General features: G+C 39.3%; 1 protein-coding gene across 1 annotated transcript in view; it reads right to left on the bottom strand.

The window, feature by feature from the left end:
* Positions 1-25,819, bottom strand: part of ENTHD1 (ENTH domain containing 1) — a 156,065-nt gene that overhangs the window by 112,712 nt on the left and 17,534 nt on the right. Inside the window, exon 2 of the mRNA XM_003419825.3 lies at positions 3,862-4,104. Coding sequence (XP_003419873.1) covers positions 3,862-4,104 — 243 coding nt within the window. The remainder of the gene's footprint in view (positions 1-3,861; positions 4,105-25,819) is intronic.

Below are 25,819 nucleotides of genomic sequence, written 5' to 3'. Positions count from 1 at the left end.
AGAATGCCCCTCCCCCATTCATTTCCCTATCTTCTCCTGCCTTCTGGAGCCCTGGTGGCTCAGCGGTTAAGAGTCCGGCTGCTAACCAAAAAGTCGGCAGTTTGAATCCATCAGCCACTCCTTGGAAGCCCCATGGGGCAGTTTTACTCTGCCCTACAGGGTTGCTATGAGTCGGAATCGACTCGACGACAATGGGTTTGGTTTTTTTTTTTTTTGGTCTCCTATCTTTTACAAAAATAGTCAGTTTTCTTTCTTCCTTTAAAATACAGCTTCAGAGTGAAATGCCTAGATGGAAATGGTTAGTATTGCTAACTCAATCCAATCATTCATATTTGAACACACACACATCTATATATCTTGTATCTATATATGTATGTATGTATGTTGATATATGTGTGTGTGTGAATGTGTATGTCGCTATATCTACACATGGATGGATGAACTTTTAAATAATATAACATTTTTAACAAACTGACTACAGCTTTTAAGGCCAAACATTCCCTATTCATTTTAAATAGTAGTCCTAATATGTATTCACTTCAGTGATGTCATCACCGACCAAAGCTCTCTCAGAACATCTGTTTTTGCAACAGACTTGAGAGCTTCCCAGGACGTCACTAGGTATAGCCTCCGTGAGGGCAGAAATACACCTGATTTGCTTCCCGTGCCTAGAACAGGGCCTGGTGTAGAGTAAGCAGGCGCTCCATACGTGTTCGTGGTATTAAAAAAATAAACTGTAGCAAAACATCTTCATTTGAAGGTTGACTGATTTTTTGAAATAGTCAAATGTCATTCAGAGCTTAGTATAGTGACTAAGGTGTGTGACCAAGCTGAGGAATATCATTTTGCATTAAAAAAAACTGTGACTATAAAGCAATAAACTAGATTTTCTTACACGAATCAAAAATGGCTGAGTGGAGCGACTTCTCCAGTGATCTGGGGACTCATTTCAGGGGCTCTGAATTAAGCCTGCTAACCTTATCCAGTTCCAGAGCATTTGCAGTTCCTCTGCCTGGAACCCCCAGATATACACAGCTCGCTCCCTCACAGCCTTCAGGTCTCTGCTTCAAGGTTCGCCTTCTCTAAAAGCTTTTCCCTCCCTACCTGTGATGGTTAAGATTGTGTGTCAGCTCGGCTGGGCCACGATTCTTGGTGTGTATTTGTGATCATCCCCCTGACGGGATCTGCTGTGAGTAGCCAGTCAGTTCAAAGGGAGTTTCCTTGGGTGTGTGGCCTACATCTGAATATAAGTGGGTGTTCTGGCTTTTGCCTGCCCTGGATCCTGCAGCTGCCTCCTGTTCGTCTGACCTCCAGTTCTTGGGACGTGAGCTAGCAGCTTACCTGCTGATCTTGGGATTTGTCCATTTTCACAGCCTGTGAGCAATAGCCCTGCTCTCCGACCTGCCAATCTTGAGTCCACCAGCTCCAGCGGCAACGTGAACCAGGAGAAGCCTCTATCCTGATCCATGGACTTGGGATGTTCCAGCCTCTATAATCACATCAGCTATTTCTTTGATATAAATCTCTCTATATTTATATTTATACACTTCACTGGTTTTGCTTCTCTAGAGAACCCAGCCTAAGACACACACACACAAAAAAAAGACACTACCTAACCTAAAATAAAGCCATCCCCAGTCAGTCTCTATACACTGACTGTGCTTTTCTTTTCTTTATATACTTACCACTATGAGACATTATATTTTATATCTATCTTATGTATGTTTAATACCTGTCTCTGTCATGAGAATGTTACCTCCTCAATGGCAGGAACATTATCTGTTTTATTCACTGCTGTATCTCCAAATTTCTTCCACATAACCAAATTTCAAATAATAAAATTCAATAATTATATGTTATAATGAAAAGGAGAGTAAGAAAAAGGAAGAAGGAAGACCAAAAAGGTAAGAGAGAAGTAGGGAAAGGGGAGAAATTCTGGATGAGTCATAACTGGTTATTTTAAACGGTTTATTTTAGTGTCAGTTTGAATTAAAGGCTTCCAGGAGAAAATTTTAGAATGGGTCTCTGTGTCTTTCGGAGATTCATTTAAAAAGAGAGAGATACCCAAAAGAAAGGGACTCCCCTACTTTTAGAAGCACTGAAGTACACAAGGGTGCTAGTTTACTGCTAAAATAACAATGGTCACCTCTTTTTACTATCTTTTTATCTCCCTGGTGGTTCACTAGATACAATTGAGTGAACAGCTGAGAATTCTTGACCAAACTGGAGAAGTACTTTACTGATTAGTTGGCGTTGGTATCAACTATTAACGTTTTTTAATTTCCACAGTTAACTGATGTTTGGAATTATCTATTCACATTGGCCTTCAGCTCTTTCAGGATCTCTCAACAGAGTCCAGAAGAAAGCCAGGAGGTCAGCCTCTGAAAATAACTGCAACTATATTAAACCCAGTGCTGTCGAGTCGATCCCGACTCATAGAGACCCTATAGGACAGAGTAGAACTGCCCCACAGAGTTTCCAAGGAGCGCCTGGCAGATTCGAACTGCCAACCCTTTGGTTAGCAGCCATAGCACTTAACCACTACGCCACCAGGGTTTCCATAACTATATTAAAAAAAAACAAAACTATATTAGTCTCCTAAATTGTGAGAAAATGAATTTTCTGTTTGTTTAAGCCACCCACTTGTGGTATTTCTGTTATAGCAGCACTAGATAACAAGACAATGTCAATAATACACCCTTACTTAAGTCATATCCTTGCTCAAGTCACATCTTTGCTTGAGTCACACCTTTTATCTTAAAAGAGATAAAAGGAAGGAGAATCAAGCTGAGAGAAGAAGGACTTTCTACAACCAAGAAAGAAGAGCTGGGAGCACAGCACATCCTTTGGACCCAGGATCCCTGTGCTGAGAACCTCCTAGACCCAGGGTAAGACTGATACCAAGATCTCCAAGGAATCATAGATCTTAAAAGGAGACAAGGGTCTTCCCCTAGACCTGAAAGAAAGAGAAAGCTTTCTGCTAGAGCGAGTGCTCTGAATTTGCACTTCTAGCCTCCTAAACTGTAAGAAAAGAAATTTCTATTTGTTTAAGCCACCCGCCTATGGTATTTCTGTTATAGCAGCATTAGATAGCTAAGACAGTATTTGGACAGTGTATTAGCCCCGCTGTGCACCTTGCTCGTGGCACAAAGCCACACTAATGAAGTTCACTTCAAGGGAGAGTTATCCAAGTCACATTTCATTAGTGCTTTTGCTTCTTCAAGCTGTCTACTCCTTATACACAACTTATCAACAGGGCTTGTACTGGAGAAATTAGGGCTAAATGACGTTGATTTATGTTGTACCAAATTTGGTAGAAAAGATAATTTTGTTTCTCTGCTGATTTCTATTATAAAATTAGAAATAAATCCCTTTCTTAAAAAGTTCAATAGTCCAGATTTAAAGTTTGAGGCAAGGAAAGGTCATGTAACTCAAGGTATTGCGCTAGAAGAATATCAGAGCACTTTTAGAATTTTGAGGCACATTTTAGAAAATTTCAATATCTCGATTAGTAAATCAAATAGTGCAAATGCACACATACCCAAAACCCTGGTCTCAGAAAATAATTTAATGATTAAAATATTAAAATTTAATCATGATGCCAAACATGCCAATCACTAGTATAGTACCTTTCAAGTTAAAAAAAAATTTTTTAATTGAGTCCTCAATCATTCCATTCAGAAAATAGTCATAAAATTTTCTACTGAATATTCTTCATCATCTTTGTTCTCTACAATATAAAGTCTAACATAGTTATACTAGTACTAACATAGTCCTAATAATTTAGCACTAAAACCTAATATTTTTATATTTTCTTAAATGATATCCATTACTTTTTAGGTTAGTGTTCATGATACGCACTTTTACGATGTAGTCTTGCAACCTTAAGAAGCTTATGCTTGTTCTTGGAAGCAGGAATTTCTGGTGTGGGGGCAGAAGCACACGCTGTTGGTGAGCTACCTGTACCAGGTAATCTTTTAGGGAACGGCACAGAGTAGGAGGTACGCTGTCTAGTCCGACATGCTACTTCCCTCTCTTTATGCAGCAATTGTTCATCCATCAGCAATGTGATGACTTGCTTAGACTTTTCCCGGATATAGTAACCTGAAAAATACATGGAATTTGCTTAGAAAATAAAATCCTAAGGCTACAATTAATTTTTATTTCAAGAGCAATTAAGAAAAAAATGAAAACGTAAGCAAAGCAAAAAATCTTGTAGCAAATAAAGAGGGAAGCCTCAGTTTCAATAGAATTGTCAATAAGTATACTTCTTTTCCTGTATATTGGAGGCGTGATGGCACAGTGGTTAAGAGCTTGGCTACTGACCTAAAAGGTCAGTGGCTTGGATCCACCAGTCCCTCCTTGGAAACCCTATGGAGCAGTTCTAGTCTGTTCTATAGGGTCACTATGAGTCAGAATCTAGTCGACGGCAACAGGTTTGGTTTTCCTATACATTACCAAGTAAATAAATTATTAATATATGATAAAAATACATTGACATTATATTTTTTACTTTATTGGATTTTCCTTTTAAAAGCAATACATACTTCTTGAAACAAATCAAACAATATAGCCATACAAAGAAGAATGAATTAGATCTAGAAGTACTGACCTAGAAGTATGACTGTGACATGTGGTTACAGATTTAAAGTAATGTGTATAGGATGATTCAAAATCTGTAACGCATAGGGGAAAATAAGCCACTATATGTATGTGCAGGAGAGTAGAGAAATACATAGGTAGGTAGATAGATAGAGAGAGAGACAGAAAATGTACCCACAACACTGTTAATATGTTATCTTAAAAAAAAACCCAGTGCTGTGGAGTCGATTCTATGTTATCTTAGAGGGATGGAATTGAGGTGGAGCAAGGAGGGGCAACTGGCTTTCTTTAAACATAATAGCTTGTCAAAACATTTGGCGCCACAATAGTGACAGAGCATGAGTAGAAGACCAGAGTTCTACTGATGGCTTGACCCCTAACCATCTGTGAGACCAGTAAGGTGAGCTCTCTGGGCCTGAGTTTGCTTTCTGAAAAGCAGTATAAGCATATCCTCTAGTCTACTTCACAAATATAAAAGAACTCTATCACCTTTTTTTTTTTTTATCACCTAGTACTCATTCAAATACAAGGTGGTATTATTATTACTATTCTCAACCCTCTCCCAGAAGAACTGATAGAAAAAATCACTTTGTCCACAACTTGGGACCAACTCATACAAACATTCCACGATTTCCCAAGCATTCTTTCAAAAATAAACTAGAAATCCCTAAAGATACACTACGATGCTCGTTTTGAGCTCCACTGATAATGAATTAAAGTATTAACATTTCCAACTATAATTTACTAGCAGTGGAAGTAGCAAGAAATGGTAAAATTCGGGGTATATTTTGAAGACAGAAGCCAGCAATGCCTCTAACTGCTAGTCATTTCATTATGGATTGATATAGACAGTGTCAAAAACCTTTGCTCAAGTTGCCATCTTTTCCAAGATTATGTTTTATATTTTATTTAGTCTCATTTCCTCATCATTTCTTCCTTCCACATGTATTTCATCCAGAACAAAAACCAAACCCATTGTCATCAAGTTAATTTCAACTCCTAGCGACCCTATAGGACAGAGTACAACTGCTCCATAGGGTTTCCTAGGCTGTGATCTTTACAGAAGCAGACTGCCACATCTTTCTCCAACAGAGCGGCTGGTGGGTTCCAACCACCGACCTTCTGGTTAGCAGCCGAGCACATAACCACTGTGCTGCCAGGGTTTCTAACATATTCCATACTTGCTTCAAATTTTATCATTCTAAACATCCTTAATTTCTGTGACTAACTCTCAGTCCATAGTCAGAAAATTCCACAATGTTTTGGGTTACCACTTAGGTGTCATGATAGAGAGAAGTCTGTTGTGAATTTCAGCCTTTGGGGACAATCTGACACTATCTTCCCCCAGAAAATCAACACAGTTTGGTTTTGGAGAGGTGTAAAACTTGTTTTCCCATGCTTCACTTCATACACTCATCTCTCTCCACCTTCCCTTCACCCCCTCCTCCATTCTAGCCAAGCCTCCTTACTCTGCAATCCCACCACACTCTTCACCTCCTGGGAGCCTTGCAGCGGCTGTTGCTTCCACCAGGACCTCTTTGCACGGCTAGATTGCTTTTTCATTCAGGTGTCTACCCAAACATCATCTCCTCAGAGAGGCCTTTCTCTGACCACCCTGTCTAATAGCCCCACCCCTTCACTGTCTATTCCCTTACCTTGCTTTATTTTTCACCTCAGCATTTACCACTACCTAATTTTATATGTTTGTTTACTTGTTTGTTAACTCTTTCCTCACCTAGACTATAAGCTCCATGAGGGCAGAGAGATCTCATTCGCCCCTGTATCTTCAGCATCTAAAGGAGTGATTAGCACAAAGCAGATGCTCAACAAATACTTATTGAGTGAATGAATCAACAAAGAAACAAATTACCAAGTCTCAGATATCCTCCTTAATCTGGTGCAAATGCAACCAGGTAGATGAAAGATATTGACAGTCAACTTACAGTTTAGCTGCCTGAGAAAGTTGCTTGGCCCGAAATAATTTCTTGAAACACCCTGATTAGAAACAAGTTAGAACTAGACATTATGGGATTGATGTGCAATGTTCCACCTGGAGTCTGTGCAGGTTGTTGGGCTTTGAGGGCCACTGTGATAGTTCTAAGAGAACAGGCAGGGACACCAAGCAGCAAGCCCACAGCAATGAGGAAGACTTCTTCTCGAAACATCAGGGCTCCTCCCCGAGGTGGCATTCAGCAGCACCAGGAAGGTCAGGTCAGAAGAGCTTACCAAAACCAGGGAAGAAATCTCCCGGAGATGAACTTCTCAAGGCTGCCTACTCCTCTGGTTACCCCTCTACTAACCGCAAGATGTTGTGTTACCGAACTGGCTATTCTGAAGTACCAAAGTTGAAAGTTAGGAAATCTAATGATAAACCTGCTTCAAGGACGAATTAAATAATAACAATAGTAATATTGAGACGGCACCTACTCGCTTCTAACTAATGTTTCTGAAAAGGAAGGAAGGAGGACATCATTCTAAAATGTGAGGGCAAGAGGGTCTTGTAAAAGAACTGCTGAAAATAGAATAAGCTTAGGCAGCAACGCTTTGTGTCAAAGAAAAGAAAACATGGGTCCTCTGAAACAAGATGAAAAGGTTGTTAGTTGAGATGCAGGTTAAAATGAAAATAGAACTACATTCTGTTTTAATTGGGTATCTTTTAGTTACAAGTGATAGAAACTCAATTTGAACTTACTAAGGCAAAAGTCACGGGAAAACCAGGGGCTGCAATTGAGCCTCAGGTGCAATGGAACCAGAGGCTAGAAAACCTCCAGGGCTTTTTCCTCTCCCATCTCTGCTTCTCTCTGCCCAGTGGCTTCATTTTCTCCTCTTGCAGATTGGCTTCTTCTAACTAGACATGAGTATGGCCACTGAGAGCTCCAAACTCACATCTCATACTTTGCCACACTCTTCCTTCGTTCAAATTTGAAATATCCAGGAGAATGGCTCTGATTGGCCCAGCTTTAAACACTCACATGCCCATCACTATAGCCCATTATGCTATAATCTGCAATCCCAATAAAACAGCATCATGGGGTAAGGGGAGGATCAATGTGATGAAAAAAAAAAAAAATGAATGAATGGAAAGCCAATTTGAGAAGTTCTCACAAATGAAAAGTAAAGGACAAAGTACCAGAACAACTATGCAACAGATCAACAGCCAAGGATATTCATTTATGTAGTTATATAGTCATCTTGAACACTTAAGTTCTCAGAAAATGTTCTAAGGAGTAGAAGCACAGCTGAGAAAAAAGAGAGACAAGGTCCCTGCATTGTAGCATGTACATTCTAGTAGTTGAAAGAGCTAATAATCATAAATAAACACGATAATTTCAGATAAAAATAAGTGGTCTCAAGTAACTAAAGCAGGGCGATGTGCTAAAAACAAATTTGATGCAGAGTCACAGAAAGCCTAACTGAGGAAGTAAAATATCAGCTGACTCTTGAACAGCAAAAAAAAAAAAAAAAAAAAAAAGCCAGCCACACAAAGACATAAGGGCACAGAGCTCCAGGCAGAGGGAACAGAGGACGGAAAAATCCCAAAGTAAGAACAAGTTTAGCAGTAAAGTACCTAGTACCAATAGTGGGGTAGTAGCAATGGTCTTTCCCAAGAGCAGGCAATAAGGAGGCAAATTGTGGAGACTTAAAAACTGATTAAAAGGCATCTTTTCATTATTACCATGTGCTAACAGTTCGAAACAATATCTGTGATAAAACACTTGTTCTCCTCCCCAAAAAATTATTTTACTAGTCTAGGTTCTAAATTATTACCGCAGTTACTATGGAGTTTTAATAATAATCATATATATTTATATACATAATTTTTATAACAGTCATGTACATATGCTTCAAATTAGCACATTGGTCTTACTCTTCCTTTAATAAACAATGCATTCCATATAAAAGTTAATTCGAAACTCCCAGCTATACACTCAGTCCCCAATACACTCAGCTACACAGGGAGCAACAAAAGATGGAAGGAATACACAGAGTCACTACACCAAAAAGAGTTGGTCAATGTTAAACCACTTCAGGAGCTATCATATGCTCGAGAACCAATGGTACTGAAGGAAGAAGTCTAAGCTGCACTGAAGCATTGGCGAAAAACAAGGCTCCAGGAATTGATGGAATACCAATGGAGATATTTTAACAAACGGATACAGCGCTGGAGGTGCTCACTTGTCTATGCCAAGAAATTTGGAAGACAGCTACCTGACCAACTGACTGGAAGAGATTAATATTTGTGCCCATCCCAAAGAAAGGAGATCCAACAGAATGCGGAAATTATCAAACAATACCATATGACATGCAAATTAAATTTTGCTGAAGATCATTCAAAAACAGTTGCAGCAATACATCAACAGGGAATTGCCAGAAAGTCAAGCCAGATCCAGAAGAGGATGTGGAATGAAGTTTTATCACTGCTGACATCAGATGGATCTTGGCTGAAAGCAGAGAACACCAGAAAGATGTTTACCTGTGTTCTACTGACTATGCTACGGCATTCGACTGTGGGGATCATAACAAATTATGGATAACATTGCCAAGAATGGGAATTCCAGAACACCTAATTGTGTTCATGTGGAACCCGTATATAGATCAAAAGGCAGTTGTTCAAATAGAACAAAGGGATACTGCGTGGTTTAAAGTGACGAAAGGTATGCATCAAAGTTGTATCCTTTCACCACACTTATTCAATCTGTATGCTGAGCAAATAATCCAAGAAGCTGAACTATATGAAGTGGAACAGTGCATCGGGATTGGTGGAAGACTCATTAGCAACCTGCAATATGCAGATGAAATAACATTGCTTGCTGAAAGTAAAGAGGACTTGACGCACTTACTGATGAAGATCAAAGACCAGAGCCTTCAGTACGGACTACCCATCAACATAAAGAAAACAAAAATCTCCACAACTGGACCAATAAGCCACATCATGATAAACGGAGAAAAGATTGAAGTTGTCAAGGATTTCATTTTACTTGGATCCATAATCAACACCCATGGAAGCAGTGGTCAAGAAATCAAACAACATATTGCATTGGACAAATCTGCTGCAAAGGAATCTTTTGAGTATTAAAAAGCAAAGATGTCACCTTAAGGACTAAGGTGCACCTGACCCAACCCAAGGTGTTTCCAGTCACCTCATATGCATGTGAAAGGTGGACAATGAATAAGGAAGACCAAAGAAGAATTGATGCCTTTGAATTATAGTATAGTATAGCAAATAATACTGAATATACCATGGACTGCCAGAAGAATGAACAAGTCTGTCTTGGACAAAGTACAGTCAGAGTGCTCCTTAGAAGAGAGGATGGCGAGACTTCATCTTCTGTACTTTGGACGTGTTATCAGGAGGGACCAGTCCCTGGAGAAGGACATCATACTTGGTAAAGAAGAAGGTCAGTGAAAAGGAGGAAGACCCTAAATGAGATGGATTGACACCGTGGCTGCAATGAGCTCAAACATAGCAACGACTGTGTGGATGATGCAGGACTGGGCAGCATTGTACATAGGGTTGCTATGAGTCAGAATCAGCTCAACAACACCTAACAACAACACACACATAAAATGATGGTCTTTATTAAATATGAAGGGGAAAATAACGACTGCACAGTGGAAAAACCTGGGAGACCCCACTTCAGTATCATCAGTGATGAGACATACTGACATCAAGTACCTCCTGATATGATGCACTGAGAAGGGCGCAACATCACTTCTGTACTATTCTTGCCAAATGTACATTAAAAAAAAAAAAAAAAATTGCCATCGAGTAGATTCCGACTCATAGTAACCCTATACAACATAGAAGAACTGCCCCATAGGGTTTCAAAGAAGCAGCTGGTGGATTCAAACAGCCAACCTCTTGGTAGAACCCAAGCTCTTAACCACTATACCACCAGGGCTCCTAAATGTACATGACCTGAATATAATCAGGAAGACTATCGGACAAACCCAAAGTCAGGAACATTAGGCAAAACAACAGATTAGTACTCTTAAAAAAGTATCAAGGTCATGAAAGGCAAAGAAAGACTGAGAACAAAATACATAAAGATCTCCTACAACTCAACAACAAAAAGACAACCCAACTAAAAAATGGGCAAAGGACTTAATAGACATTTCACCAAAGATGACATAAATTGCCAATAAGCACATGAAAGGATGCTCAATAGTCATTAGTTGTTGTTGTTGTTGTTGTGAGGTGCCATCAAGTTGGTTTCAACTCATAGTGACCCTGTGCACAACAGAAGGAAACACTGCCTGGTCCTGAGCCATCCTGATAATTGTTGCTATGCTTGAGCCCATTGTTGCAGCCACAGTGTCAATCCATTTCATTAAGGGTCTTCCTCTCTTTCACTGACTCTGTACTTTACCAAGCATGATGTCCTTCTCCAGGGACTGATGCCTCCTGACAACATGTCCAAAGTATGTGAGACGTAGTTTTGCCATCCTTGCTTCTAAGGAGTGCTCGGGTTGTACTTCTTCCAAAACAGATTTGTTCGTTCATTTGGCAGTCCGTGATATATTCAATATTGTTCACAAATACCATGATTCGAAGGCGTCAATTCTTCTTTGGTCTTCCTTATTTATTGCCTAGCTTTTGCATGCATATGAGGTGACTGAAAAAAACATGGCTTGGATCAGGTGCACCTTAGTCCTCAAGGTGACAACTTTGCCTTTCCACACTTTAAAGAGGTCCTTTGCAGCCGATTTGCCCAATGCAATGCACCTTTTGATTTCTTGACTGCTGCTTCCATGGGTGTTGATTGTGGATCCAAGTAAAATGAAATTCTTGACAACCTCAATCTTCTCTCTGTTGCTTATTGGTGCAGTTGTGAGTGTGTAATCCATACTGAAGGCTGTGGTCTTTGATCTTCATCAGTAAGTGTTTCAAGTCCTCTTCACTTTCAGCAAGCAAGGTTGTGTCATCTGCATAACACAGGTTGTTAAAAAATTTCTAATCCTGATGCCCCATCCTTCTTCACATAGTCCAGCTTCTCGGATTATTTGTTCAGCATACAGATTGAATACGTATGGTGAAAGGATACAACCCTGATGCACACCTTTCCTGACTGTAAACCCTTGTTCTGTTCCAATGACTGTCTCTTGATTCATGTAGATTCCTCATGAGCACAATTAAAAAAAGAAAAAATCCCATTCTTCACAATTTTATCCATAATTTGTTATGATCTACACAGTCGAATGCCTCTGCATAGTCAATAAAACACAGGTAAAACATCTTTCTGGTATTCTCTGCTTTCAGCCAGGATCCATCTGACATCAGCAATGATATTCCTTGTTCCACAAACTCTTCTAAATCTGGCTTGAATTTCTGGAAGTTCCCTGTGGATATACTACCGCAGCTACTTTTGAATGACCTTCAGCAAAATTTTATTTGCATGTGATATTAATGATATTGTTTGATAACCTCTGCCTTTGGTTGGATCACCTTTCTTAGGATAAATACGGATCTCTTCCAGTCTGTTGACCAGGTAGCTGTCTTCCAAATTTCTTGGCATAGACGAGCAAGCACTTCCAGTGCTGCATTTGTTTCTTGAAACACCTCAGCTGCTATTCCTCCAATTCTCGGAGCCTTGTTTTTCCCCAGTGCCTTCAGTGCAGCTTGGACTTCTTCCTTCAGTATCATCGGTTTCTGATCATGTTACCTCCTGAAATGGTTGAACATTGACCAGTTTTTGGTATAGTGACTCTGTGTATTCTTTCCATCTTCTTTTGATGCTTCCTGCATCATTTAATATTTTCCCCAGAGAATCCTTCAATATTGCAACTGGAGGCTTAAATTTTTTCTCCAGTTCTTTTAGCTTGAGAAAAGCCAAGTGTGTTCTTCCCTTTTGGTTTTCTACCTTCAGGCCTTTGCACATGTCATGATAATACTTTACGTCATCTTCTCGATCTCCCCTTTGAAATTTTCTGTTCAGTTCTTTTACGTCATCATTTCTTCCTTTTGCTTTAGCTTTAGCTACTCAACATACAAAAGCAAGTTTCAGAGTCTCTTCTGACATCCATTTTGGTCTTTTCTTTCTCTCCTGTCTTTTTAATGACCTCTTGCTTTCTTCATGTATGATGTCCTAGATGTTATTCCACAACTCATCTGGTCTTTAATCATTAGTGTTCGACATGTCCAATTTATTCTTGAGATGGTCTCTAAATTCAGGTGGGATATACTCAAGGTCATATTTTGGCTCTTGTGGACTTGTTCTAATTTTCTTCAGTTTCAACTAGAACTTGTATATGAGCAATTGATGGTCTGTTCCACAGTCGGCCCCTGGTCTTGTTCTGACTGATGATATTGAGCTTTTCCATCGTCTCTTTCCACAGATATAGTCGATTTGATTCCTGTGTACTCCATCTGGCAAGGTCCATGTGTATAGTCGCCATTTATGTTGGTGAAAAAAGGTATTCGCAATGAAGAAGTCGTTGGTCTTGCAAAATTCTATCATGCGCTCTCCGGCATCATTTCTATCACCAAGGCCATATTTTCCAACTACCAATCCTTCTTTGTTTCCAACTTTGGCATTCCAATTACCAGCAATTGTCAGTGCACCCTGATTGCATATTTGATCAATTTCGGACTGCAGCAGCTGATAAAAATCTTCTATTTCTTCATCTTTGGCCTTAGTGGTTGGTGCGTAAATTTGAATAACAGTCGTATTAACTGGTCTTCCTTGTAAGTGTATGGATATTATTTTATCACTGGCAGTGTTGTACTTCAGGATAGATCTTGAAATGCTCTTTTTGACAATGAATGCAATGGCATTCCTCTTCAAGTTGTCATTCCCAGAATAGTAGACCATATGATTGCCTGAATCAAAATGACCAATATTAGGCCACTTCAGCTCACTAATGCCTAGGATGAAAACCCTGGTGGCATAGTGATTAAGACCTATGGCTGCTAAAAAAAAAAAAAAAGTCAGCAGTTCAAATCCACCAGATGCTCCTTGGAAACTCTATGGGACAGGACAGTTTTACTCTGTCCTATAGGGTCACTGTAAGTCAGAATCAACTTGATGGCAATGGGTTTGTTTTTTGTTTTCAATGCCTAGTATATCAATCTTTATGCATTCCATTTCATTTTTGATGATTTCTGATTTTCCTAGATTCACACTTCGTACATTCCAGGTTCCGATTTTCAATGGATGTTTGCAGCTGTTTCTTCTCATTTTGAGCCATTCCATATCAGGAAATGAAGGTCCCCAAGGCCTGACTCCAACCACATCATTAAGGTTGACTCTACTTTGATTGCAAAGAATGGGAATTCCAGAACACTTAATTGTGCTCATGAGGAACCTTTACATAGATCAAGAGGCAGTTGTTCAGACAGAACGAGGGGATACTGATTGGTTTAAAGTCAGGAAAGGTGTGCATCAGGGTTGTATTCTTTCACCATGCCTATTCAATCTGTGTGCTGAGCAAATAATATGAGAACATGGACTCTATGAAGAAGAACGGGGCATCAGGATTGAAGGACGACTCATTAACAACCTGCGTTATGCAGATAACACAACCTTGCTTGCTGAAAGTGAAGAGAACTTGAAGCACTTACTGATGAAGATCAAAGACCACAGCCTTCAGTATGGATTGCACCTCAACATAAAGAAAACAAAAATCCTCACAACTGGACCAATGAGCAACATCATGATAAATGGAGAAAAGATTGAAGTTGTCAAGGATTTCATTTTACTTGGATCCACAATCAACACCCATGGAAGCAGCAGTCAAGAAATCAAAAGACGCATTGCATTGGGCAAATCTGCTGCAAAGGACCTCTTCAAAGTGTTGAAGAGCAAAGATGTCACCCTGAAGACTAAGGTGTGCCTGACCCAAGCCATGGTATTTTCAATCACATCATATGCATGTGAAAGCTGGACAATGAATAAGGAAGACCGAAGAAGAACTGTCACCTTTGAATTGCGGTGTTGGCAAAGAATATTGAATATACCATGGACTGCCAAAAGAACAAACAAATCTGTCTTAGAAGAAGTACAGCCGGAATGCTCCTTAGAGGCAAGGATGGCGACCAATATCATCAGTCAGAACTGCGTCTTACGTACTTTGGACATGTTGTCAGGAGGGATCAGTCCCTGGAGAAGAACATCACACCTGGCAGAGTACAGGGTCAGTGGAAAAGAGGAAGACCCTCAATGAGGTGGATTGACACAGTGGCTGCAACAATGAGCTCAGGCATAACAAACAATTCTAAGGATGGCTCAGGACCAGGCAGTGTTTCGTTGTGCACAGGGTCACAATGAGTTGGAACCAACTCGACAGCACCTAACAACAACAACTACTTTGAGGAGGCAGCTCTTACCCAGTTGTATTTTAAGTGACTTCCAGCCTGAGGGGCTCATCTTCTGGCACTATATCAGACAAAGTTCTGCTGCTATTCATAAGATTTTCGCTGGCTAATTCTTTTCACAAGGAGACCGCCGGGTCCCACTTCCTAGTCTGTCTTAGTCTGGATGCTCAGCTGAAACCTGTCTGCCATGGGTGACCCTGCTGGCATTTGAATATCAGTGGCATAATTTCCAGCTTCATAGCAACATACAAGCCCCCACAGTACGACAAACCAACAGACATGAAAGAAAAGATGCTCAATAATCATTAGTCATCAGGGAAATGCAAATGAAAACCACAATGAGATGTCACTTCACACCCACTGGAATGGCTATTATCAAAAAAATAAAATAACAAGTGTTGGGGAGGCTGCGGAAAAACTGAAACCCTCATCCATTGCTGGTGGGAATACAAAGTGGCATGGCAGCTGTGGAAACAGTTTGGCAGTTCCTTAAAAATTAAACATAAGAGTTACCACACACCACTACAATTTCACTCCTAGGTATATACACAAACAATTTGAAAGTAGGGTCTCAAACAGATACTTGTGCTCTTAGTATTCATTGCAGCATTATGCACAGTTACTAAAAAGGTAGAAACGATCCAAGTTTCCATCTGCAGATGAGCGGATAAGCAAAATGTGGGATATACATACAATAGAATATTACTCAGCCATAAAGAGAAATGAAGTTTTTATACATGATATGACACAGATGAACCTTGGAAACATTGCTTTCGATAGTTGCTGTCAAGCCATCTCTGACTCACAGTGACCACACGTATAACAGAACAAAATGTTGCTCAATCCTGCTCTATCTTCAGCATTGTTGGTATGTTTAGTCCTTTGTTCCAGCTATTGTGTCGATCCATTTCATTGAGGGTTTCCTTCATTTTCACTAAGGCTCTACTTTGCCAAACGTGCTATCCTTTTTTAGCTATTGGCCTTTCCATGTAAGCAAGCCAAAGTCTCACCATCCTCGCTTCTAAGGAACATTCTGGTCATATTTCTTCTAAGACTTATTTGCTAGTTCTTTTGGCAATCCATGGTATATCAACATTCTGGAAGCTCTGCTGAAACCTGTCCACCATGGGTGACCTTGCTGGTATTTCAAAACCGGGGGCATAGCTTCCAGTCTCATAGCAACACATAAGCCACCATAGCATGACAAACTGACAGATACGTGGTGGCTGAAAACATTAGGCTAAGTAAAATAAGTCCAACACAAAAAGACAAGTATTGTATGATTCTAGTTACATGAAATATCTAGAATAGGCAAATGCATAGAGATCAAAGCAGATTAGTGGTTACCAGGGGCTGGCAAAACCGGAGAATGGGGGAATTGTTTAAGGGGTATTGAGTTTCTATTTGCGGTAACGAAAAAACTTTTGGAAATAGTGGCAATGGTTGCACAACATGGTGAATGTAATTTATGTCACTGAATCGTACGCATAAAAATTGTTAAAATTGCAAAAGTGTTGTATATTTTTATCACAATAATCTTTTTAGTTAAAAAAGAAAAAGAAAGAAAGACTGAGGAACTTTCCCCAGATTTCTCAGATTAAGCAGATGAGCGAACTAAAGCACTGTCAGATTCTGGACCAGAAAAAAGACATGAGTGGAACAATCAGCAAAATTGAATAAGATTAGTTAATAGACACATATCGAAGTTATTATACTGGTTTTGATAATTGCACTGTAAGTTATGTAAGATGGTGGCATTTAGGGGAAGCTGAATGAAGGATATACAGGAACTCTGAACAATTTTTGCAACTTTTTTGAAAGTAAAATTATTTCTAAAAGATAAAAGAAAAGCAATGAATCAATGGAACATGAGTTTGTTTTTTTCCACCAAAAACTGGACGCTTGATCTAGAGCAGTAGATCAAATAGTCAGTGTTCAATCGTGCAGCATTTTCTCTTATTTTTACAGAAACCTTTCAGAAGTTAGCATCAAATGTAATAGAAATGTATGATGAATTTTCTGGTGGAGGTATTTTAATGGAAACTTTTCACAGTGGAAGCATTTGAAAGCTACTAGAGTAGATCCTAAAAAAATAAAGTCATAGACAATATTGCAATTTCCAGAAATTTATCGTGACATAGCATTTTTACAAATTTCTGATAAACTTATTCTTATGTTTAAGATTTTCCGGAACTCCTTGTATATATGTTGCTTCACGTGAAAGAAACTTTACAAAATTAAAATTACATGTATACAGTTGCTTTGAATGCATTTTTACATAAATATAAATGAACTCATAGGAAACAGAAAAATTCATACTATGGATTAAAACTAAACAAAACCCCTGTAATATATTCAGAGAAATAATAGAATATATGCTTAAAACAAAGAAAGCTACAGAAATAGGTGCATTTAAAGAATAAAAAAGCTTTTATAAATTTAAAATACCAGGGAAATGAAAAATTCAATAGAAGAGTAGAAAGATAAGTTGAAAAAATGTCCCATAAAATAATGATAATTAAAAAAAAAAAGGGAGATAGAAAACAGGAAAGTCAAGAAAATCAGAGGTTCAACAGGAAGTCCAACACCAAATAATATGAGGTTCTGAAATAAGGAGCACAGAAATTAAAGAAAACTATCAAGGAAATAATTCAAAACAGATTTCCAGAACTGAAGAGTACACATTTTCAGTGTCAAAGGGCCCACAAATGCTCCACAAAAGGATGAAAACGGATCGAGACCAAGTTTCAGGATGCTGAGGACGAAGAGAAGATCTTAAAAGCTTCCGGAGAGAAAAAGATAATCATATACACAAAGGCTCAGGAATTATATGGGTATCAGACTTTCAAAGAGCAACACTGAAAGTTAGAATAGAGCAATGCCTTCAAAATTCTGAAGGAAAGTGACTTCCTATCTAGAATTCTAAATTCAGTCAAATACCTAACAAGTACGAGAATATTATTCAGATGTTTTCCAGCCACAGGGTTTCAAAAAATCAACATCTCAAGCACTCTTTCACAGGGAGCGACTAAAGAATGTGCTTCATTGAAACAGACCAGTAAACAAACAAACAAACAAAAAAGCAAGAAATGGGTAGGATCCAGGAAACAGGATCCAACATGGGAGAGAGGTGAAGGGATAGACTACCTGAAGCGTCCCATGTTTGAGAGGATATTTACACTTCTGGCTAAGAATGCTATCAATTTTACCTCCTAAATATTCCTCAAATCTCTTCGTGTCTGTGTTTCCACTACCATCACCACCCTAATCTCTGGACTACTAAAACAGCCTCTAATTGGTCTCCCACACCTAATCTTACACCTTTCCAATCCTCCCTTCACACTGAAGTCAGACTGATCTTTTCAAACACAAATCGTGTCACTCCTTTGCTTAAAACAATCCAATGATTTCTCATTGTTTGTAGGATAACAAAGAGTCCTTAATGTAGTCCACAGGGCCCTACCTGATTTGACCTCCCTTCTGGTTTCTTTTTAAATTCTTTGCAGGCCAGAAGAACTAGCTGGTGCCTAGCTACAACTGATGACTGCCCTGAGAGGGAACGTAACAGAGAATCCCTGATGGAGCAGGAGAACGATGGGATGCAGATCTCAAATTCTCGTAAAAAATGCCAGGAGGCGGAGCCAAGATGGCGGACTAGGCAGACGCTACCTCGGATCCCTCTTACAACAAAGACTCGGAAAAACAAGTGAATCGATCACATACATAACAATCTACGAACCCTGAACAACAAACACAGATTTAGAGATGGAGAACGAACTAATACGGGGAAGCAGCGATTGTTCCCAGAGCCTGGAGCCAGCGTACCAGACAGGTACGGCACAAGCACAGAGAGCTACTCCACCCCCCTGAACTAACCCCGGGAGGGGGACCAGCTGGTTCCATGGGCGGCGTGGGATGCAGCCGGTAGGAGAAGTCCCCGGGAGGCAGTGACTGGTCTTGGAGCAGAAAGAGCAGCGTCCGAGCCGGGGAACCGTCCTGCAGGGATTTGGACTGGACGCAGAGGATTTTCTGGAAAAACTAGTTTCCCAGTGATGGCTCGGAGACAACAATCCATATCAAACCACTTAAAGAAGCAGACCATGACAGCTTCTCCAACCCCCCAAACAAAAGAATCAAAATCTTCCCCAAATGAAGATACAATCTTGGAATTATCAGATACAGAATATAAAAAACTAATTTACAGAATGCTTAATGATATCACAAATGAAATTAGGATAACTGCAGAAAAAGCCAAGGAACACACTGATAAAACTGTTGAAGAACTCAAAAAGATTATTCAAGAACATAGTGGAAAAATTAATAAGTTGCAAGAATCCATAGAGAGACAACATGTAGAAATCCAAAAGATTAACAATAAAATAACAGAATTAGACAATGCACTAGGAAGTCAGAGGAGCAGACTCGAGCAGTTAGAATGCAGACTGGGACATCTGGAGGACCAGGGAATCAACACCAACACAGCTGAAAAAAAATCACGTAAAAGAATTAAAAAAAATGAAGAAACCCTAAGAATTATGTGGGACTCTATCAAGAAGGATAACCTGCGGGTGATTGGAGTCCCAGAACAGGGAGGGGGGACAGAAAACACAGAGAAAATAGTTGAAGAACTCCTGACAGAAAACTTCCCTGACATCATGAAAGACGAAAGGATAGCTATCCAAGATGCTCATCGAACCCCATTTAAGATTGATCCAAAAAGAAAAACACCAAGACATATTATCATCAAACTCACCAAAACCAAAGATAAACAGAAAATTTTAAAAGCAGCCAGGGAGAAAAGAAAGGTTTCCTTCAAGGGAGAATCAATAAGAATATGTTCTGACTACTCAGCAGAAACCATGCAGGCAAGAAGGGAATGGGACGACATATACAGAACACTGAAGGAGAAAAACTGCCAGCCAAGGATCATATATCCAGCAAAACTCTCTCTGAAATATGAAGGCGAAATTAAGATATTTACAGACAAACACAAGTTTAGAGAATTTGCAAAAACCAAACCAAAGCTACAAGAAATACTAAAGGATATTGTTTGGTCAGAGAACCAATAATATCAGATATCAGCACAACACAAGGTCACAAAACAGAACGTCCTGATATCAACTCAAATAGGGAAATCACAAAAACAAACAAATTAAGATTAATTAAAAAAAAAAATAAATACACATAACCGGGAATCATGGAAGTCAATAGGTAAAAGATCACAATAATCAAAAAGAGGGACTAAATACAGGAGGCATTGAACTGCCATATGGAGAGGGATACAAGGCGATATAGAACAATACAAGTTAGGTTTTTACTTAGAAAAATAGGGGTAAATAATAAGGTAACCACAAAAAGGTATAACAACTCCATAACTCAAGATAAAAACCAAGAAAAACATAACGACTCAACTAACATAAAGTCAAGCACTATGAAAATGAGGATCTCACAATTTACTAAGAAAAACGCCTCAGCACAAAAAAGTATGTGGAAAAATGAAATTGTCAACAACACACATAAAAAGGCATCAAAATGACAGCACTAAAAACTTATTTATCTATAATTACGCTGAATGTAAATGGACTAAATGCACCAATAAAGAGACAGAGAGTCACAGACTGGATAAAGAAACACGATCCATCTATATGCTGCCTACAAGAGACACACCTTAGACTTAGAGACACAAACAAACTAAAACTCAAAGGATGGAAAAAAGTATATCAAGCAAACAATAAGCAAAAAAGAAGAGGAGTAGCAATATTAATTTCTGACAAAATAGACTTTAGACTTAAATCCACCACAAAGGATAAAGAAGGACACTATATAATGATAAAAGGGACAATTGATCAGGAAGACATAACCATATTAAATATTTATGCACCCAATGACAGGGCTGCAAGATACATAAATCAAATTTTAACAGAATTGAAAAGCGAGATAGATACCTCCACGATTATAGTAGGAGACTTCAACACACCACTTTCGGAGAAGGACAGGACATCCAGTAAGAAGCTCAACAGAGACACGGAAGATCTAATTACAACAATCAACCAACTTGACCTCATTGACTTATACAGAACTCTCCACCCAACTGCTGCAAAATATACTTTTTTTTCTAGCGCACATGGAACATTCTCTAGAATAGACCACATATTAGGTCATAAAACAAACCTTTGCAGAGTCCAAAACATCGAAATATTACAAAGCATCTTCTCAGACCACAAGGCAATAAAACTAGAAATCAATAACAGAAAAACTAGGGAAAAGAAATCAAATACTTGGAAAATGAACAATACCCTCCTGAAAAAAGACTGGGTTATAGAAGACATCAAGGAGGGAATAAGGAAATTCTTAGAAAGCAACGAGAATGAAAATACTTCCTATCAAAACCTCTGGGACACAGCAAAAGCAGTGCTCAGAGGCCAATTCATATCAATAAATGCACACATACAAAAAGAAGAAAGAGCCAAAAGCAGAGAACTGTCCCTACAACTTGAACAAATAGAAACTGAGCAACAAAAGAATCCATCAGGCACCAGAAGAAAACAAATAATAAAAATTAGAGCTGAACTAAATGAATTAGAGAACAGAAAAACAATTGAAAGAATTAACAAAGCCAAAAGCTGGTTCTTTGAAAAAATTAACAAAATTGATAAACCATTGGCTAGACTGACTAAACAAATACAGGAAAGGAAACAAATAACCCGAATAAGAAATGAGAAGGACCACATCACAACAGAACCAAATGAAATTAAAAGAATCATTTCAGATTATTATGAAAAATTGTACTCTAACAAATTTGCAAACCTAGAAGAAATGGATGAATTCCTGGAAAAAACACTACCTACCTAAACTAACACATTCAGAAGTAGAACAACTAAATAGGCCCATAACAAAAAAAGAGATTGAAATGGTAATCAAAAAACTCCCAACAAAAAAAAGCCCTGGCCCGGACGGCTTCACTGCAGAGTTTTACCAAACTTTCAGAGAAGAGTTAACAACACTACTACTAAAGGTATTCCAAAGCATACAAAATGACGGAATACTACCCAACTCATTCTATGAAGCCACCATCTCCCTGATACCAAAACCAGGTAAAGACATTACAAAAAAAGAAAATTATAGACCTATATCCCTCATGAACATTGATGCAAAAATCCTTAACAAAATTCTAGCCAATAGAATCCAACAACACATCAAAAAAATAATTCCCCCTGATCAAGTGGGATTTATACCAGGTATGCAAGGCTGGTTTAATATCAGAAAAACCATTAATGTAATCCATCACATAAATAAAACAAAAGACAAAAACCACATGATCTTATCAATTGGTGCAGAAAAGGCATTTGACAAAGTCCAACACCCATTCATGATAAAAACTCTAACCAAAATAGGAATTGAAGGAAAATTCCTTAACATAATAAAGGGCATCTATGCAAAGCCAACAGCCAATATCACTCTAAATGGAGAGAACCTGAAAGCATTTCCCTTGAGAACGGGAACCAGACAAGGATGCCCTTTATCACCGCTCTTATTCAAGTCAACAGCCAATATCACTCTAAATGGAGAGAACCTGAAAGCATTTCCCTTGAGAACGGGAACCAGACAAGGATGCCCTTTATCACCGCTCTTATTCAACATTGTGCTAGAAGTCCTAGCCAGAGCAATTAGGCTAGACAAAGAAATAAAAGGTATCCGGATTGGCAAGGAAGAAGTAAAGTTATCACTATTTGCAGATGACATGATTATATACACAGAAAACCCTAAGGAATCCTCCAGAAAACTACTGAAACTAATAGAAGAGTTTGGCAGAGTCTCAGGTTATAAAATAAACATACAAAAATCACTTGGATTCCTCTACATCAACAAAAAGAACACCGAAGAGGACATAACCAAATCAATACCATTCACAGTAGTCCCCAAGAAGATAAGATACTTAGGAATAAATCTTACCAAGGATGTAAAAGACCTATACAAAGAAAACTACAAAGCTCTACTACAAGAAATTCAAAAGGACATACTTAAGTGGAAAAACATACCCTGCTCATGGATAGGAAGACTTAACATAGTAAAAATGTCTCTTCTACCAAAAGCCATCTATACATTTAACGCACTTCCGATGCAAATTCCAATGTCATATTTTAAGGGGATAGAGAAACAAATCACCAATTTCATATGGAAGGGAAAGAAGCCCCGGATAAGCAAAGCACTACTGAAAAAGAAGAAGAAAGTGGGAGGCCTCACCTTACCTGACTTCAGAACCTACTATACAGCCACAGTAGTCAAAACAGCCTGGTATTGGTACAACAACAGACACATAGACCAATGGAACAGAATTGAGAACCCAGACATAGATCCATCCACGTATGAGCAGCTGATATTTGACAAAGGACCAGTGTCAATTAACTGGGGAAAAGATAGCCTTTTTAACAAATGGTGCTGGCATAACTGGATATCCCTTTGCAAAAAAATGAAACAGGACCCATACCTCACACCATGCACAAAAACTAACTCCAAGTGGATCAAAGACCTAAACATAAAGACTAAAACGATAAAGATCATGGAAGAAAAAATTGGGACAACCCTAGGACCCCTAATACAAGGTATAAACAGAATACAAAACATTACCAAAAATGATGAAGAGAAACCCGATAACTGGGAGCTCCTGAAAATCAAACACCTATGCTCATCTAAAGACTTCTCCAAAAGAGTAAAAAGACCACCTACAGACTAGGAAAGAATTTTCAGCTATGACATCTCAGACCAGCGCCTGATCTCTAAAATCTACATGATTCTGTCAAAACTCAACCACAAAAAGACAAACAACCCAATCAAGAAGTGGGCAAAGGATATGAACACACATTTCACTAAAGAAGATATTCAGGCAGCCAACAGATACATGAGAAAATGCTCTCAATCATTAGCCATTAGAGAAATGCAAATTAAAACTACGATGAGATTCCATCTCACACCAACAAGGCTGGCATTAATCCAAAAAACACAAAATAATAAATGTTGGAGAGGCTGCGGAGAGATTGGAACTCTCATACACTGCTGGTGGGAATGTAAAAGGGTACAACCACTTTGGAAATCCATCTGGCGTTATCTTAAACAGTTAGAAATAGAACTACCATAAAACCCAGAAATCCCACTCCTAGGAATATACCCTAGAGATACAAGAGCCTTCATACAAACAGATATATGCACACCCATGTTTACTGCAGCTCTGTTTACAATAGCAAAAAGTTGGAAGCAACCAAGGTGTCCATCTACGGATGAATGGGTAAATAAATTGTGGTATATTCACACAATGGAATACTACGCATTGATAAAGAACAGTGACGAATCTCTGAAACATTTCATAACATGGAGGAACCTGGAAGGCATTATGCTGAGCGAAATTACTCAGAGGCAAAAGGACAAATATTGTATAAGACCACTATTATAAGATCGTGAGAAATAGTAAACCTGAGAAGAACACATACTTTTGTGGTTACGAGGGGGGGAGGGAGGGAGGGTGGGAGAGGGTTTTTATTGATTAATCAGTAGATAAGAACTGCTTTAGGTGAAGGGAAAGACAACACTCAATACATGGAAGGTCAGCTCAATTGGACTGGACCAAAAGCAAAGAAGTTTCCGGGATAAAATGAATGCTTCAAAGGTCAGCGGAGCAAGTGCGGGGGTCTGGGGAACATGGTTTGCGGGGACTACTAAGTCAATTGGCAAAATAATTCTATTATGAAATCATGCTGCATCCCACTTTGAAATGTGGCATCTGGGGTCTTAAATGCTAATAAGCGGCCATCTAAGATGCAGCAATTGGTCTCAACCCACCTGGAGCAAAGGAAAAGGAAGAACACCAAGGCCACACGACAACTAAGAGCCCAATAGACAGAAAGGGCCACGTGAACCAGAGACCTACATCATTCTGAGACCAGAAGAACTAGTTGGTGCCCGGCCACAATCGATGACTGCCCTGACAGGGAGCACAGCAGAGGACCCCTGAGGGAGCAGGAGATCAGTGGGATACAGACCCCAAATTCTCATAAAAAGACCAAACTTAATGGTCTGACTGAGACTGGAGGAATCCCGGCGGCCATGCTCCCCAGACCTTCAGTTGACACAGGACAGGAACCATCCCCGAAGACAACTCATCAGAAATGAAAGGGACTGGTTAGCGGGTGGGAGAGAGACGCTGATGAAGAGTGAGCTAATGATATCAGGTGGACACTCGAGATTGTGTTGGCAACTCTTGTCTGGAGGGGGGATGGGAGGATAGAGAGAGAGGGAAGCCGGCAAAATTGTCACGAAAGGAGAGACTGAAAGGGCTGACTCAAAAGGGGGAGAGCAAGTGGGAGTAGGGAGTGAGATGTATGTAAACTTATATGTGACAGACTGATTGGATTTGTAAACGTTCACTTGAAGCTTAATAAAAGTTATTAAAAAAAAAAAAAAAAGGCCAGACTTAATGGTCTGATTGAGATTGGAGGGGCCCCAGAGGTCATGGTCCCCGGACCCTCTGTTATCCAAAGACTGGAACAATTCCCAAAGCCAACTCTTAAGACAGGGATTGGACTGGACTATAAGACAGAAAATGGTACTGATGAGGAGTGAGCTTCTTGGCTCAAGTAGACACATGAGACTATGTGGGCAGCTCCTGTCTGGAGGTGAGATGAGAAAGCAGAGGGGACAGGAGCTGGTTGAATGGACACAGGGAATACAGGGTAGAGAGGAAGAGTGTGCTGTCTCATTAGGGGGAGAGCAGCTAGGAGTACATAGCAAGATGTGTATAAGTTTTTGTATGAGAGACTGACTTGATTTGTAAACTTGCACTTAAAGCACAATAAATAAACATACATAAATTATTTGCATGTACCAGGCTCCCCCACCCATGAAACTATA

This window comes from Loxodonta africana, chromosome 4 (assembly GCF_030014295.1).
Source record: "Loxodonta africana isolate mLoxAfr1 chromosome 4, mLoxAfr1.hap2, whole genome shotgun sequence".
Classification (NCBI taxonomy): Eukaryota; Metazoa; Chordata; class Mammalia; order Proboscidea; family Elephantidae; genus Loxodonta; species Loxodonta africana.
The sequence above is the reverse complement of the archived record's forward strand: the minus strand, read 5'-3'. Positions and strand labels throughout refer to the sequence as shown.